This window comes from Gavia stellata, chromosome 4 (assembly GCF_030936135.1).
Source record: "Gavia stellata isolate bGavSte3 chromosome 4, bGavSte3.hap2, whole genome shotgun sequence".
NCBI classification, from domain to species: Eukaryota; Metazoa; Chordata; class Aves; order Gaviiformes; family Gaviidae; genus Gavia; species Gavia stellata.
This window is the reverse complement of record NC_082597.1, coordinates 7394320-7407782: the sequence shown is the minus strand read 5'-3', so window position 1 is coordinate 7407782 and position 13463 is coordinate 7394320. Positions and strand designations below refer to the sequence as shown.

The following is a 13463-nucleotide window of genomic DNA, read 5'->3' as shown; positions in this document are numbered from 1 at the left end:
ACTTTGAGCTTGCCTTAGGATGCTATTGCTGAGCTTCCATTAAATCTGGTTGCTGTCAGCTGGGATGCGTAGTTTGGGTCAGAGAATATCTTTTGAAAAATGATTTAGAAAAACTAATCCATCTATCGTGACTTGGATAGGTTAATGTAAAGCCCTGATAGCTTGGCTACTCTCTAAGCTGATTCACAGGCCTCAGTTGGCTTAAGTTTTTAACTCCTAGGAAGGATAATTTGGAAACCGTAGAATGGTTGGACGTTGCCTTGAAAGGAAGCCGCTCAGTAAAGGAATAAGCAATGGGAATAAAGTTGTACCTTTTATAAATGGGATGCCTTTTTCAGGTCCGAGTTTGACCCCCACATGAAGTAAATGGAACAAGTAGCATGATGTGCCAGCAGTAGCCTGTAATACTAGCAACAAAAATCATCAGAGAAGGTAGAAGCGGGCCAAACAGTTTTTTTCCATAATTTGTAGTTCAGGTGCTGTTGATTCATGCTAAGAAGGCTGATAAATGTGGACACTTTGACATATTCTTAAGATTGCACTGATAACTATTGAAATTTTATATTCATAGAGTTCATGTAATCGTAAATCAGGTAGTCAGGTTCCCAGGCTGCTGTGCGAGCTGTGTTGCATTTTTAACTCAAATGATGCAGTGGTAATTTTATGAGATAGAAGAACCTTCCTGACTGAGGGCTGCAAGACAAGGTCTATTCTGAAACCTAACATAGGGCTTTAGAAACCTAACATTTTAGTGTTAAGTTTAATTTTCGGTTGCAGCTAATTTTGTTTATGAACAAAAGGTGTTGCCACCCTTGACAGTATGACTAATGTGAGGTACCAGAATTACAGCCTTCATTTAACCAAATGGTATTTCAGCTTTCTAACAGCAGAAATTCTCGCTTGTATACAGTCAACTGAATTTGGAAAAAACTACTTTTTTGGTGGAACTTTTTAAAATGTCACTCATACATAAAGTTATTGCACCCACTTGTGGAGGAGATCAAAACTACAGAAGCTGAGATAGATGAGTCTTCCTGTCTCGTTTTCACCTATTTTAGATTTCAAGGATAATTCCAACCACTGAAGATGTGTATCTTTTTATTATTTTAAGTCGCAAGCCACCCTTGAATCTGTCCGCTGCAGAAGGGAGCAAGCTGTGTTGAAAAGAGCTTCTGCTATGAGATGAGGTTCTAGTATGTATTTGTAACTGATACAGGTAAGTATTAATACTGTTGTACAAACATTACTATAGCTGCTTGTGGGATTTAGGGTACAATTGTGGTAATCTGCATTTGAGAAAGATACACTGATACTTGGGAGCTTACGTGGAAGGATCAGTGTGATCAATGGAACAAGATTTCCTGTGAGGGGAGACTAAAAGAGGAAGACTTATTCAGCCTGATCAAAGAAAAATTTAACAAGGATATGGTTCAATATGTACTCTCTTGATATGTTTATATTGTCAATCAAAAAGGCTATAATTCTGTCCAAACGGTGAATTTGTTGTAGCTAGGTATGTAAGGGTTTTATATTTTTAAAGCTGGATACTTTGGGCATCACACAGAGCCTCCTTTGACTGTTTCCTCTGGATGACCAGGAACACTTGGAACTCCTATGCTGGGCTGTGCTACTTTTGCATAAGTTTGGTGGAAAGCTTGATCTTGTATTTCCGAGTCATAGCAAGAGACTGTGGCCATTGTCCAGCTACAGCTCTTAAATCCTAAGTGAAGAGAGTTTGAGACATTGCTGGCTCAAGAACAAATGGGTAACAGCTAACTGAACTAATATGGGATAGAAATTGGAAGATAGATAAGCAAGTGAGATTCTAGAACAGTTTTTCATACAAATAGTAGTAAGGTAGATAGTAAACCTATGTAGTTTTAAGGTGGAGTTTCATTGCTTCAAGAAAGGATTATAGAACATATTTTTGAAAGAACGGAATTGGGTTTAATAGGTCAGAGTTCCTTTTCAAGACTTGTGTTACATAAAAACAATTTGAACATTTGACCACTATGACCTATTTCATCCAACAAGACATCTTAAGACCTAAGAAAGAGCCTGCCCTGTGTACATCTGAGGAAATGGATTTATGTATGTTAGTTTTAATCCTGCTAATAACCAGAAATATTTTGTACTACCTATTCCTTTTAACTACTTTGTGGAATTAAATGCCTATCTAATATGTAAGAAAGCTGATTGTTGCTGCATGCTCTTAAATGTTTCACAGATGTGCAATAGATGTCATAAAAGTATAAAGATGAAGTAAAAAATGAAATTCCTATAATTGGGTATGACAGAGAAAGTGATCACTCACTTCTGGTACTGTTCGTTGCTAGAGACCCCACAGAGCCTTATTAAGCCCTAGTTGAAGTCAACGGAAAGATTCCTGTTGACTTTATGGAAAGTTTACGACCATCAACACTAAGAATGATAGAGATCTTTAAGATTATCTCATCTCTCCTGGTGTTTAAACTGGTTTTCTTCTTTGCACTGTCTTTTTGCTTATGATTCATGCTGATTTTCAGGACTTCAGTATTACAACTTAATATCAGATTTTAGCTTCCTTGGAATAAGAGTTTCTGTGCTGAAAGTGCTCCGTAGCTCTGCAGCAAGACGGGGGACTAATGGTGAATCTCTAATGCATCGTATTTTTCTGCTGCCTGGTGTGCCTTTCAGCTAGAACTGGATTGAGAGTGAGTGGACAATCTTACCTTCCTAGGAAGCGTTAGGGTGCAGGCTGAGGCATCGCAGGTGCAGAGCCTTGCTTTGGGCATATATTCAACTGTCTTTTGCACGGTGTTAGCCACATCATTCCCAGTAAGAGTGACTGACGTGCTTTGGTCACGCTAACTCCATGTGCCACCTAGGCTTGCAACACGTGGGTGACTTTCTGACCTTGTTTTCTGGGGGAAGGATTGAGTCATCTACATGTTTATTTGTGGTGTGTGTAAGGTGGAGGTAGGTTCTAGTTCTGATTCTTTCTCAATAGCAGACAATTTTTACACCTGAAGTCCTCTTGGTGTAAGATTTTTTTTCCGCTTTCACAGAGGAGCGCGTAGTCCTGTTGTGCTGTGTTGACAGAGCACTTCACCCAGATCAGAATGAAACAGTTTGACTAAAATGGATCAATTTTGTCTCTGCATGTGTCTGACGTTCAAATAGTTAAGGAGGGTGTCTTCAGCCAGCATAGTTACTTGGCAGCTGATAGGACTATTACAACTATGTAAGTCGGGGATTTGACCCAAGCTTCCGCTTCTCCTTTGAATTATTTGACTCTGAAGCCTTCGGGTGGAACTGAAAATGTGAATTGCACTTGCCATCACATGTCCCTAACCTTCTCCAGCAAGTTTTATTTGTTAATTTAGAATGCAGAAGTGAACCTTTTAACTTTACACTGAAAGCAAATATTGACTTTTTTTCATAGTAATCTGGACTTTGCACAGGAGGGGAAAAGCCTGGCATTCCTGAAAATGGCAGCTGAGACATCCACAGAAGTTCCAAAAACTGCTAGACAATTCGTCCTTAAAGAAGAGGTATAACATGCTTGGTTTTGACACCTTTTTTTGTTAAATAACAATTACTTGAGACTGATCAGAATGTTTGTGAGTGCTGAGTAAGAAGTGCTGTAGATGCTGTATGTTTGTGAAATCTATTCAATAGACAAAACACTTCCTGATGGTCAGAGTTTAAAAAAGGTGGCATTTCTCTTTGTTGAAATCATCATACATGTTATCAATGGGGAGAGAGAAGTCTACAGCATTGCATTATTTTAAGCTGCTTTTTTTTTATTTTGCCGCTGTTCTTTGTATTGTCTGTTCAGGCTGTTTTCAATGTTCAGGAATAATGCTGATACCTCTGAGAGACTATACAAATTGGTGGATCATGAAACTCAGCCTTGTTTTCCGTTTCTGTAGGATGAACCACTAAGAGTTGCCTTAACATTAGGATTGTACCTTCTTCGATGCTTTCTGAAAGGGTTTGAAGTTAGGTAATTGCTGTTCTAAAGACATTAGTAAGATTTTTTTCAAAAATATTGTGCTCACGTCTTTACAGAATCAGAAAATACCAGTTCCTGAGGAAGGAATTTGGGGGTGCTTCTGGGTGCTTATTAGGAGCACTTTCACCCTAATTTAAACTGCCTATATTTGTTTCTGTTCTCTTTTAAGTGAATTCTCAAAAGTTAATCTTTGGTGTTAAAGGCAGGGTTGGCAACAGCGTCACGCTGTTGTTATAACACAGATGTAGTTTCTTTTATCCAGTGTTCCTTCCTTGGAATGAACAGTCGTGTAATTTCTTTAGGGTTCAAGGTACAAAACTTTTTCAGGAAAGAAGAGACTCACATTGTTGGGGTATATTTATGGCTTTTCCCCTTGAGTGTTTTTTTTAATACGAATATTTCTCAAGCACAAAGGATTTCATTTTTGTAAACTTTTTGGGTTTTCTGTTAAGACCTGTGTTTTTGCAGGTATGGTTTTAATTTTATCCTCTTTTTTTTTTTCCCTATAATGCCTCTTGGTTCTTCTCCTTTGGAATATTGTACTCTTTGGTGTCATTGGAAGTTTGTAATTAGATCTTACATATTTTAAGCTATTCATTTTTTTTAGTCATTTTGTGGCATTAATACAGGAGAGTATTTACTGTGCCTTTGCCAGTGGCCCTTATATTAAAAGTGGTTCTGTAACTCTTCAGTAACTACATGGTCTGATGTTGGAATATCTTCTTCCATGAAAGTAAGTAGCGGCTGATCTTGTTTCCTTCTTCCTGTTTCTGGGAACCCACAGTCAGGCTGTTGTAAACAAAAGCAGATGATATTTGCCCATCAAAGTAATAGATAAAGCAATAAAAATAACTCATTCTAAAACTGAGTGCGGTAAGTGCAACACGTCCTGCAAATTGCCCTTTGGCCCTAAATAGAGGATTTAGCAAAGTAGAAGTTATGCTTCTGGCCCAGCTTCCACAGGTTTTAATTGTGCACCCGATGAGGCGGATGACAATAAATTTCTCTTTTTTCTTCTAGGGAAACCTGGCAACTTTCAGTTTTCTCACCCTGTAGGCTGTTAGCAGCAAGGGTTTCACCTAACTTTAGAGGACTGTGGAACACTTCCATTGTAAATATTTATGCTACATGTCCTATAGTACTTTTTAATTTTTGCCCCATGACAGTAGAGGCCAAAAGCTGTACTTAAGAATACCTGATTAAAAACAAGACACTTTGTTTGACATTGTTTGTTTTGTACACATAAAACCTACTTTTTTCTTTTTCTTTTTTTTGTCTTTTTGGAGTTTGGATAGGTCTAATTTCTTACAGACTAGGGTTTTCTTTTTCCTCTAGGATTCCTGGGGACAGTGATGTGGTTCTGATTTCAGCCATTTTCCCCTTTCTGCTTAGCAAACGATAACTTGGTGACAGGGGTAATGATCTGCCAGTTCTGTTGAATGCTGCAGCAATATGGGACCACAATCAATAATCTAGTCCTTTGTGTTCTCTGCAATGTTTAAAAAAATTCATTCACACAAAATATTTGACTGTGTTTACTTAACTGAAGTATATGTTCCTCTCCTTGGACAACAAATGGAACATGATTTTCATCTATTTCTCTTTTGGATCTTCCTGTACTCTAGTTCTGCAGTGATTTAGGAGGGAATACAAAGCTATTTAAAGTATACCTGAATGCTTCCAAACGGAATTACTTCTTGTCCCTGTAATGAGCATAATATACTTCATCTTCTCCTTTCCTGCTGTTTTTTTGACCACAAAGCCATTAGAAGGCCCTTTTGAGAACACATAGCTCTCCTTTTCCAATTCCTGTTAGATGGAAATATTATACTTTCCAAAATAAATGCCAAAACTCCTACATGTAAAGTACAGATAGCTGCGTTTACAACCATAGGAGTTCTATTGTTATTTCAATTGCCTATCAAAATAATGGTTCTCAAGAACACGTTTTAAGAATTACGTTGAGTTCGTGTAGCTCAGTTAGTTATAATTTGCTGGACACCTGAATGACTTCTGATTTGCCTTCTGCCTCCAGCTGATGCTGTACTGTGCTTCTGTACTCTAGTTATAGCTGCATCATAAACTACATTTCATTTCTCTATTCTTTTTTTAGTTGATGAATCTCTCAGTTTTAAGTTCAAGATCTACATGGCCTCACGGGCTCTATTTGCTCCTCGTCCTGCACTAGAGGATTGTAGTCTGCCAACCCCATGAATGGCCTCTCGGACTTCATCCTTTGCTACAATATCATGTTGTGTTTTTTTTTCCCAGGTCCTCTTTTCCCCTTGCTTATGCTTGCACTGTTTCTGTCAGCAGTGTGTCTCATTAGACAACAGGAAGTGATTTGTTCATCTTATTGATTACTTCTGATTTCTGTGGTCAGACCTATGGCCAGCTTGATGCAAAATTCTGGAGACAAGCTTTTTGTCTGCCTATACCTTTAGCAAAGCTTAAAATAAAAGTTACATTAAAAGAGGTAAACTCCTGGGCTAATACCTAGGGATTTTTCCCTTTTAAAGGAACTACATAAAAGATGAGGAAACATCACAGGGCAAATAAACTCATTTAGCTCAGAAAAGACATTTTGTAAAGATGTTAACACTAAGCATTCAATCGGGAGGTCTCAGAAATCCTAAAAGTGCGGGTATGTATTACTGTTCGCAGTTACAGAAACCAGCGGTTACACAAAGCCGCAGTCTGAGATCACGGCAAGAAAAGTTTCAAAATAGGTTGGATTTCAGTCTTGCATGTTTAGCTATTAGGCTGATAAGTGGTCACTCATAATCACCAGCGTAGCTAAAGTCCGCGCAGACTAGTGACCCTTTTTCTTTTTCAGCTGAAACATAACCTTTGCAAAATGTTTCTAAAAAGATGAGGACTTTCCAGCACATAAAATCCCACTGAATTCATTGAAACGTGGTTATAAAAGTCACCTTAAAAAAAGTTACTGGGCTTATTTTCTATTTCTGTTCAAGAGCTTGGAGTAAATGGTTTTTTTTTCCGTAATAGCTACAGGAACGTTGTTGCATGTTCGTGCATGTATTCTGATTCTGAGATTTTGTCTTCAGAAGAAATAAAAAATAATTGTGTTGTTTCTCCCCTTAGCCCCCAAATATCTTCGGGATTAATCTTATAATGTATTTAACAAAGAATTCTTTATTTTAGGTAATTGTAGAAAGAAAATGGTTGAAGCTTGAAGAAACAACTTACACTGATCCCTTCGGTAAAACCAGGTAATTGCCTCTCTGGCATTTCAGATTCCTGTAATGTTCCCAATTGTATGGACTAGCCCCAGGCTAGAGAATATGAGCATTACAAACCTATTACTCAACACCAGATGAGATCTGTTCATTGTGCAATTCCCTTATAGTTTGTACTGTTCAGAGAAAAAAGAATCTTACTCTAGCAGATGTGCTAGCATGTGGGATCAAATTTGGCTCCTAAATTCTTCTGGGCACATTGGACTCTGGTTGACCTTGCATTTTCCATTCCTTGTAAAGATGCAATGCAGAAGCAATTTCTAGCTATGCAACTAGACTGTGATGATCAGAGAGTCCGTCCCGTGACTTTTCTGGTTCTTGATTAAGGGCTCCTTTTTCTGTGCTGAAGGTGCTGGATCTTGCACGCTATTGACATGTTACTGTCCTCTTGTATATTGTCATGCCTGTCCAATTCTTTTCTATGCATTAGTTTTGCTGTATTTACGTAGATGTGACAACACGGCTTTACTTCTCTCCCCTTAATGTGTTAGATTCTGTACTCATTGCTTTCTCTAGTGCCTCCCAATTCATCAGCAAAGTATCCTTTTAAAAAACAGCAAAGATTGAAGCTTTTGTGAAAGGATTTTTCTTGCTGGTGGATTTTTGTTTTTTACTCAGCCCATTGCTTATTTTGAGAGAGAAGCTTTGGTCTTCCTTGCCTGCGTGCTCCTGTGCTCAAGTAACTGAGCTGAGTGTTCACAATAACTTACACTATAAAACTTATGCAAAAGCAAGATAAAAGATAGAATGCACGTGGTCTCATTACAAAACTGTCTTTCAAAATCTGACATGTTTTATATATAAATTGCTTTATTTTGCACTTTTCCAGGATCACTTTTATAAGGCTTGCCTGTTCTGTGATAATCACATCTCTCCCTTATTTTTAGTGATCTGAAACAATCATTAATTAACTATTTTCTCTCTCCATCCTTTAAGTAGGCAAAACAAAATTATATTACAGACATTTTACAGTGCCAGTATATGACAGGGCCCGCTTAAGGCCAGCAGCTTTCTTGTGGGGCCTCACTGTGTGATGGTATATTTTGCTTTTAAATGCAAGTAGCAAGGGTGGAAGATGACTTATGTATCCATTTGTTCTTTTCTCTGTGTTAAACAGAACTTGGGAAACGGTAAAGCGTACTGGCAACAAAAAGGGTGTTTCAGCTGATGGTAAGACATTGGTGACTTTTTTTGTTTGCATTTTTTCCTGTGAAAGTTCTTCTGATAAACTCACAGTGCAGACTTAGAGCCGATCTGTTTCTGAATGAATGAGAATGCGGAACAAATAGCTCAGCAGAGCTTGCTATTACCCCTGAGCTAATGGAGTGCTGACTTCAGTGCTGAAGAATCGGAACCTTACTGGTAGGAGTTTTCCCAAGATCATTGTATTCACTTAAGAACAATAAAGCAGTTTCAAAGACATGATGGATGCCCTGATACAGGGTGGCTCACAGACTGGTGAACTGCATCTGCTGTTAGGGGCTAGGGGTACAGTTCTCTTTGGGCAAGAGAGGGACATGATTTAGCTGTGAAAGGAATGTAGGAGGGGTTCCATACCATGGCTTCCAAACAGTCTGCAGGCAAGAGAGCGCATCCCTAGATATTGGTGGGCTGATACTCAGTCTTGCTTAGTATGTGTGCCTCTTGTTTGCTGGGTACTTTGAAGATCCCATTTTGGGCTTTTATGTCTCATCACACATGATATAAGGAACTTAAATTCATCGTTCAGGATTCTGGAGCAGGCATCTAAAAGTTTAATGCTCAGAGGAACAATGCTTGGGTTCCTTTCCAGATCTAGCACTAAATACACACTTTCTGATATACTCAGATTCTTGTGTCTTTCGTCGCTATTTGTAGGTGTAGCCGTGATAGCGGTACTACAGAGAACTCTCCACTACGACTGCATTGTCTTAGTGAAACAGTTCAGGCCTCCAATTAACAGCTATTGTTTGGAATTCCCTGCAGGTAAGTGACTGAAACGTTGAGTCACATAAAGCTGACAGTTAAGTGTGCTTAGATGTGCTTGGAGTGTCAAACTTAGTGAAGTAGCCCTAACCAGAAAACCGTGGTGAGCTCTGTAGCTCACTGTGCTGTTCAAAAATAGGAATATTTGATAATGAAGAATACAAAATAAACATAGTTCATTTTAGCAGATTGGAGGCATTTTGCACAGTAGCCTGGTAGTAGAATATTGCGTTTCCGTCCACTCCTTTCTGTAAGAGCTGAAGCATTTGGCTTCTTTCCCTCATGAGAATGTTAATGCCATTTCCTGGGAAGGTAGCATGCTCCTGTAGATAATCAGTTGAAGACATGGGCAGCAGCATGCTGAATCCTGGAACTGGAGTCCTTCTTAACACCTCAGTTGATCTCTCTGTAAAAATAGGGTAGTGACAATGTTTCATCTCATTTGTAAAGCTGTATTAGATCTCAGGATGGATATTGGGGGTAAGTGCTAACTTTTTACTTGTTCTTGTATATTATTTATCTCACAGGCCTCATTGAGGAAAATGAGACTGCAGAAAGTGCTGCACTGCGAGAGTTGGAGGAAGAAACTGGGTACAAGGGAGAAGTCGTTGAATGTACTCCAGGTCTTTGCTGTTTTTTCTTTTTCCAAAGCTAATTCTGTCTGTGATCGGTACTCTGAATGCCTAAAATGCTCTAAATCAAAGGAAAACTCTATGCAGAAAAGTCTACGCAGATTAGCAGAGAGTAGTATCCCATGGCTGTACCAATGAGACTTTGGTCCTTGATGAGTCAGTTGCTGAACTCCTGTTAAACGTACAGGGCTAAATTAGTAGTTTAATGTCTATAGGGGAAAACTTCGCTATTAAGGTCCCTTACACAAAACCCAATTATTCAAGCTGTGATTTGGCATTTTAGTGTAAAGGTCCAAATTGCTGGACTTAATGTGAACAACATCCGTGACCTTAGAAAAAATAGCTGCATGATGCAGTCTGAGTGGAGGTCACCCTCATGGCAGCTGTGGGGAGGTGACAGTACTCAGGTTCTCCAACAAGAAAGGAGAGAATAATTGGAGTTAATCCAGAGATCTTTTGGAACGTGATTGTTGCCAATCCAATGCTTCCTACATAAAAACAAAACGGAGGCAAAACAAGGATCATATATAAAGCTTGAGAAGGTAGGGAGAAAGGTGAAGCATATGATTTCAAGTAAGTGTCATTACGGTTGAGGCTTGGCTCTTGATTATCGGGTACAACTGAATGCTGGGGACTGACAAAGATGGAGACAGGTGATGGCAAAATTAGACTCTAACAGGCTGAGGAAGTCTATAAGGGAACTGTAGTTTCAGTTTAATCTTCAGTCTAGGGAATGGAAAGTAAACCTAGGTGCTGAAAACAAGTCTGATAAGGAATCTGTAAAAGAGCTGAGAGTTACAGAACGATTACTTTTAAGAACATGTGAAAACAAACTTTTCACAACTCTTCCAGCATGAACTGCCAAATGTATGTTCTCCTATTGTATCAGATGATATATTTCTGTGAAAGCTTTTGTTAAAAGGTCAAGGTGCCTGACTTCTGCTTTTGAAAAATTAACCTCTACATGTGCTTGTTGGCAGCTCTCTGCTTGGACCCGGGTTTGTCAAACAGCACGACACACATTGTGAGTGTCACCATCAACGGAGATGAGGCTGAGAATACAAGACCTAAACAAAAACTTGGTGAGTTTTGTCCCATTTATTTGAAAATTCTGAGAAGACAACAAAAGAATGGGTTCAGAAGAACTACCCCTACCACTGCATCTCTTCTGTCCCAGCTGATTTAGATGCTCTATGTCCTTCAAATCATATCCTGCAGTCTAGATAGATAAGCAGAGACGTGTTTCTTTGCTAAATTCACTGGGGAGGCCTAGATGTTAAGTGTCAGGTGCTGGCACACCCAGAATGAGAAATTTGGATGCCAGCCTTCAGTGAGGGCTGTAAGCAAACCTAGATATTCCTCTTGGTTGTGGCTTGACCCTGGAAGTATCTACAGCGTCACTCACGATCAGTCAGCTATTGAAATGGTATTTAGTTGTAAACTCAAGTGTATTTCAAAATCCTTAACTTTTTTTTTTTTATTATTTGCAGATGATGGAGGTACGTTACATAGCTGTGCTCACAGTGACAGTAAGGTCAAGCGTGATCTTCGTATGACAAGTTTTACTTAGAAAATGTCAGTTAAAACTGTTTTTTATTTATTTGGGCTTGGTTGATCTCCTGACCCTAATCAAACATGCATAAGATAGATTGGCTTTGGCCTAGACATGAAAATTCTTGTGGGGCAATATCGCGTCAATTATCTTCAAGTATTGCACCTATAGCACCAGTATCTCAGGAAATACCAGTTACTGAATCCCCAACAGCTGTTGTTCAAGCCCCAAAGACAGCTCATTCAGAGAGACAGGGGAGGTCTAGACCGACACAAATTCATCAAGAACAAACCCTTTGTCTTTGTGCTGTTTTGGTCTTCAAACACATCTACAATCCATTACTATACCAGTATAAGCCAAACCAAAGTGTATTTTCCATGCTTAGAAGGGAGAAGGTCGCCTCTTAGAAGGATTCTTATCTTCCATAGCTGTCAGCTACACTGTTTTTCCCAGCTCCTTCCCTATTTCTTTCTGCCAAACCTGTTTTTTAATGACCCCAGTCACTGCCTTCCCCCATTTAATCGGTCTTTTTGTGATACATGAAGGCTCACAGCTTTTGGATGGTGATCAGCATTAGGCCAGTTTGTTTCCCCTTTCAAGCTGTAAAGGACAGGACACTGAGGTACATTTCCTCTACGGTTCACTAAACTAAAAGTGCACAACATTTTTTTTCTTCTCTCCTAGAATTTGTGGAAGTTCTTTCACTTCCGAAGAACGACCTACTGCAAAGAATTGATGGTAAGAGCTTGCAGACACAGTCACTGCACTAATGTGAGTTTCAGGAACCCCTTAGCTTCTCTTATCATAGCTCCTCGTAGCATTTCTCATCCTGGAATACTGCGTCTTAAACAAAAAGCTGTCAGAGACTTGGCCAGGTCACAGAGTTAGTGATAGGATTAGGTGTTAGCATGAAGAATTCATGTCTGGAGTGCTATACATTTTCATTTTAGTAAAGGACTTAAATTTATGTAGAGGAGAAGTTTTAACAACATCTCGTAATTATTTTTTTGTTTTATTTTCAGAACTAGTAGCAGAAGAACATATTGCGGTGGATGCCAGGGTTTATACTTATGCATTGGCCCTGAAGCGTGCAGCAGAAAAACCGCTCCAGGTTCCTTTTATGAAGTTCTAAAACTAGGCAATGAGAAATTTAGTTGAAAACTGCCCAATTCAGATGGCTTAGAAGTATAACTTCTTGTAATAAAGGTCCTTTGCTTTACTTGTAGAGCAAAAGAAAGTATTTGTAGGAAAGATTCTGGTATTTTTATCTGGAAGTATATAACTGACAAAAAGCATTTCTTCTAACTGCTCAGTCTATCAAGCCTTGACAGAATAATCATAATAAAAGTGCTGCTTAATTTTCAGAACAGCTTGTTTCTCACTAGATTCATCATTGCGCTTACGTTTCAGTATAAGGAAGATGTTTAAGTAACTGTAGTTGGTGTTGTAACACCGCCTGTTCAAGTTGAGGAAGACAGCGCAAAGAGCGCACTTCTCTCTTGACCACAGGCAGCATCATTTCAACAACTGTAGGTCATTTTCCGCAGCAGCTGCGCAGGGACTGGGTGTGCATGCTCTGGCTGCAGCATTTGAAACCGCAGTTTCAGGAACTTCCTTTTATGATTTAGACCTGAAGCTGTTGCTTCCTTCTCCCCACCCTAACTGAACTGTCCGGAAAGAGAAAATTGGTTTCTTTGATCTAAGAAAATACAGACTCTGACAACACTGATAACAACAACAGCAACAGAGCCAGTGGTGCAAAACCCAGCAGCGCAGGACCCAGCCAGGGTTTGTTTGCAGTTGGGCTTACACACAAGATAGCAGGGCGTTGCAGTTCTCCCTCTCCCTAGGACACATCCCTGTACCTAGGCAGCACCTTCGCTCAGACTAATCGCTTCTAGGTAAATCTTTTGCCAAACAAACCTTCCGTGTGTCTGCACACAGTCATTTGCTTCTCATGATGGAAACAACTGCCACTGCTTAGAGGTCTAAGAGTTGTAATAAACATATGCTAATATCACAGTCTTTCCTCTGAAATAAATTTGGATGAGCATGCA

The 13463-nt window shown here is 39.3% G+C and overlaps 1 protein-coding gene across 1 annotated transcript; it reads left to right on the top strand.

Moving 5' to 3' along the window:
- Positions 1-1117: 1117 nt before the first annotated feature.
- Positions 1118-12765, top strand: NUDT5 (nudix hydrolase 5). The gene is made up of 10 exons (XM_059816947.1): positions 1118-1216; positions 3425-3533; positions 7163-7230; positions 8375-8427; positions 9115-9222; positions 9750-9845; positions 10835-10940; positions 11661-11665; positions 12091-12144; positions 12429-12765. Exons 2-10 carry the CDS (start codon positions 3471-3473, stop codon positions 12536-12538), a joined length of 663 nt encoding a protein of 220 aa, XP_059672930.1. The 5' UTR covers positions 1118-1216; positions 3425-3470; the 3' UTR covers positions 12539-12765.
- The last annotated feature ends 698 nt before the right edge of the window (positions 12766-13463 follow it).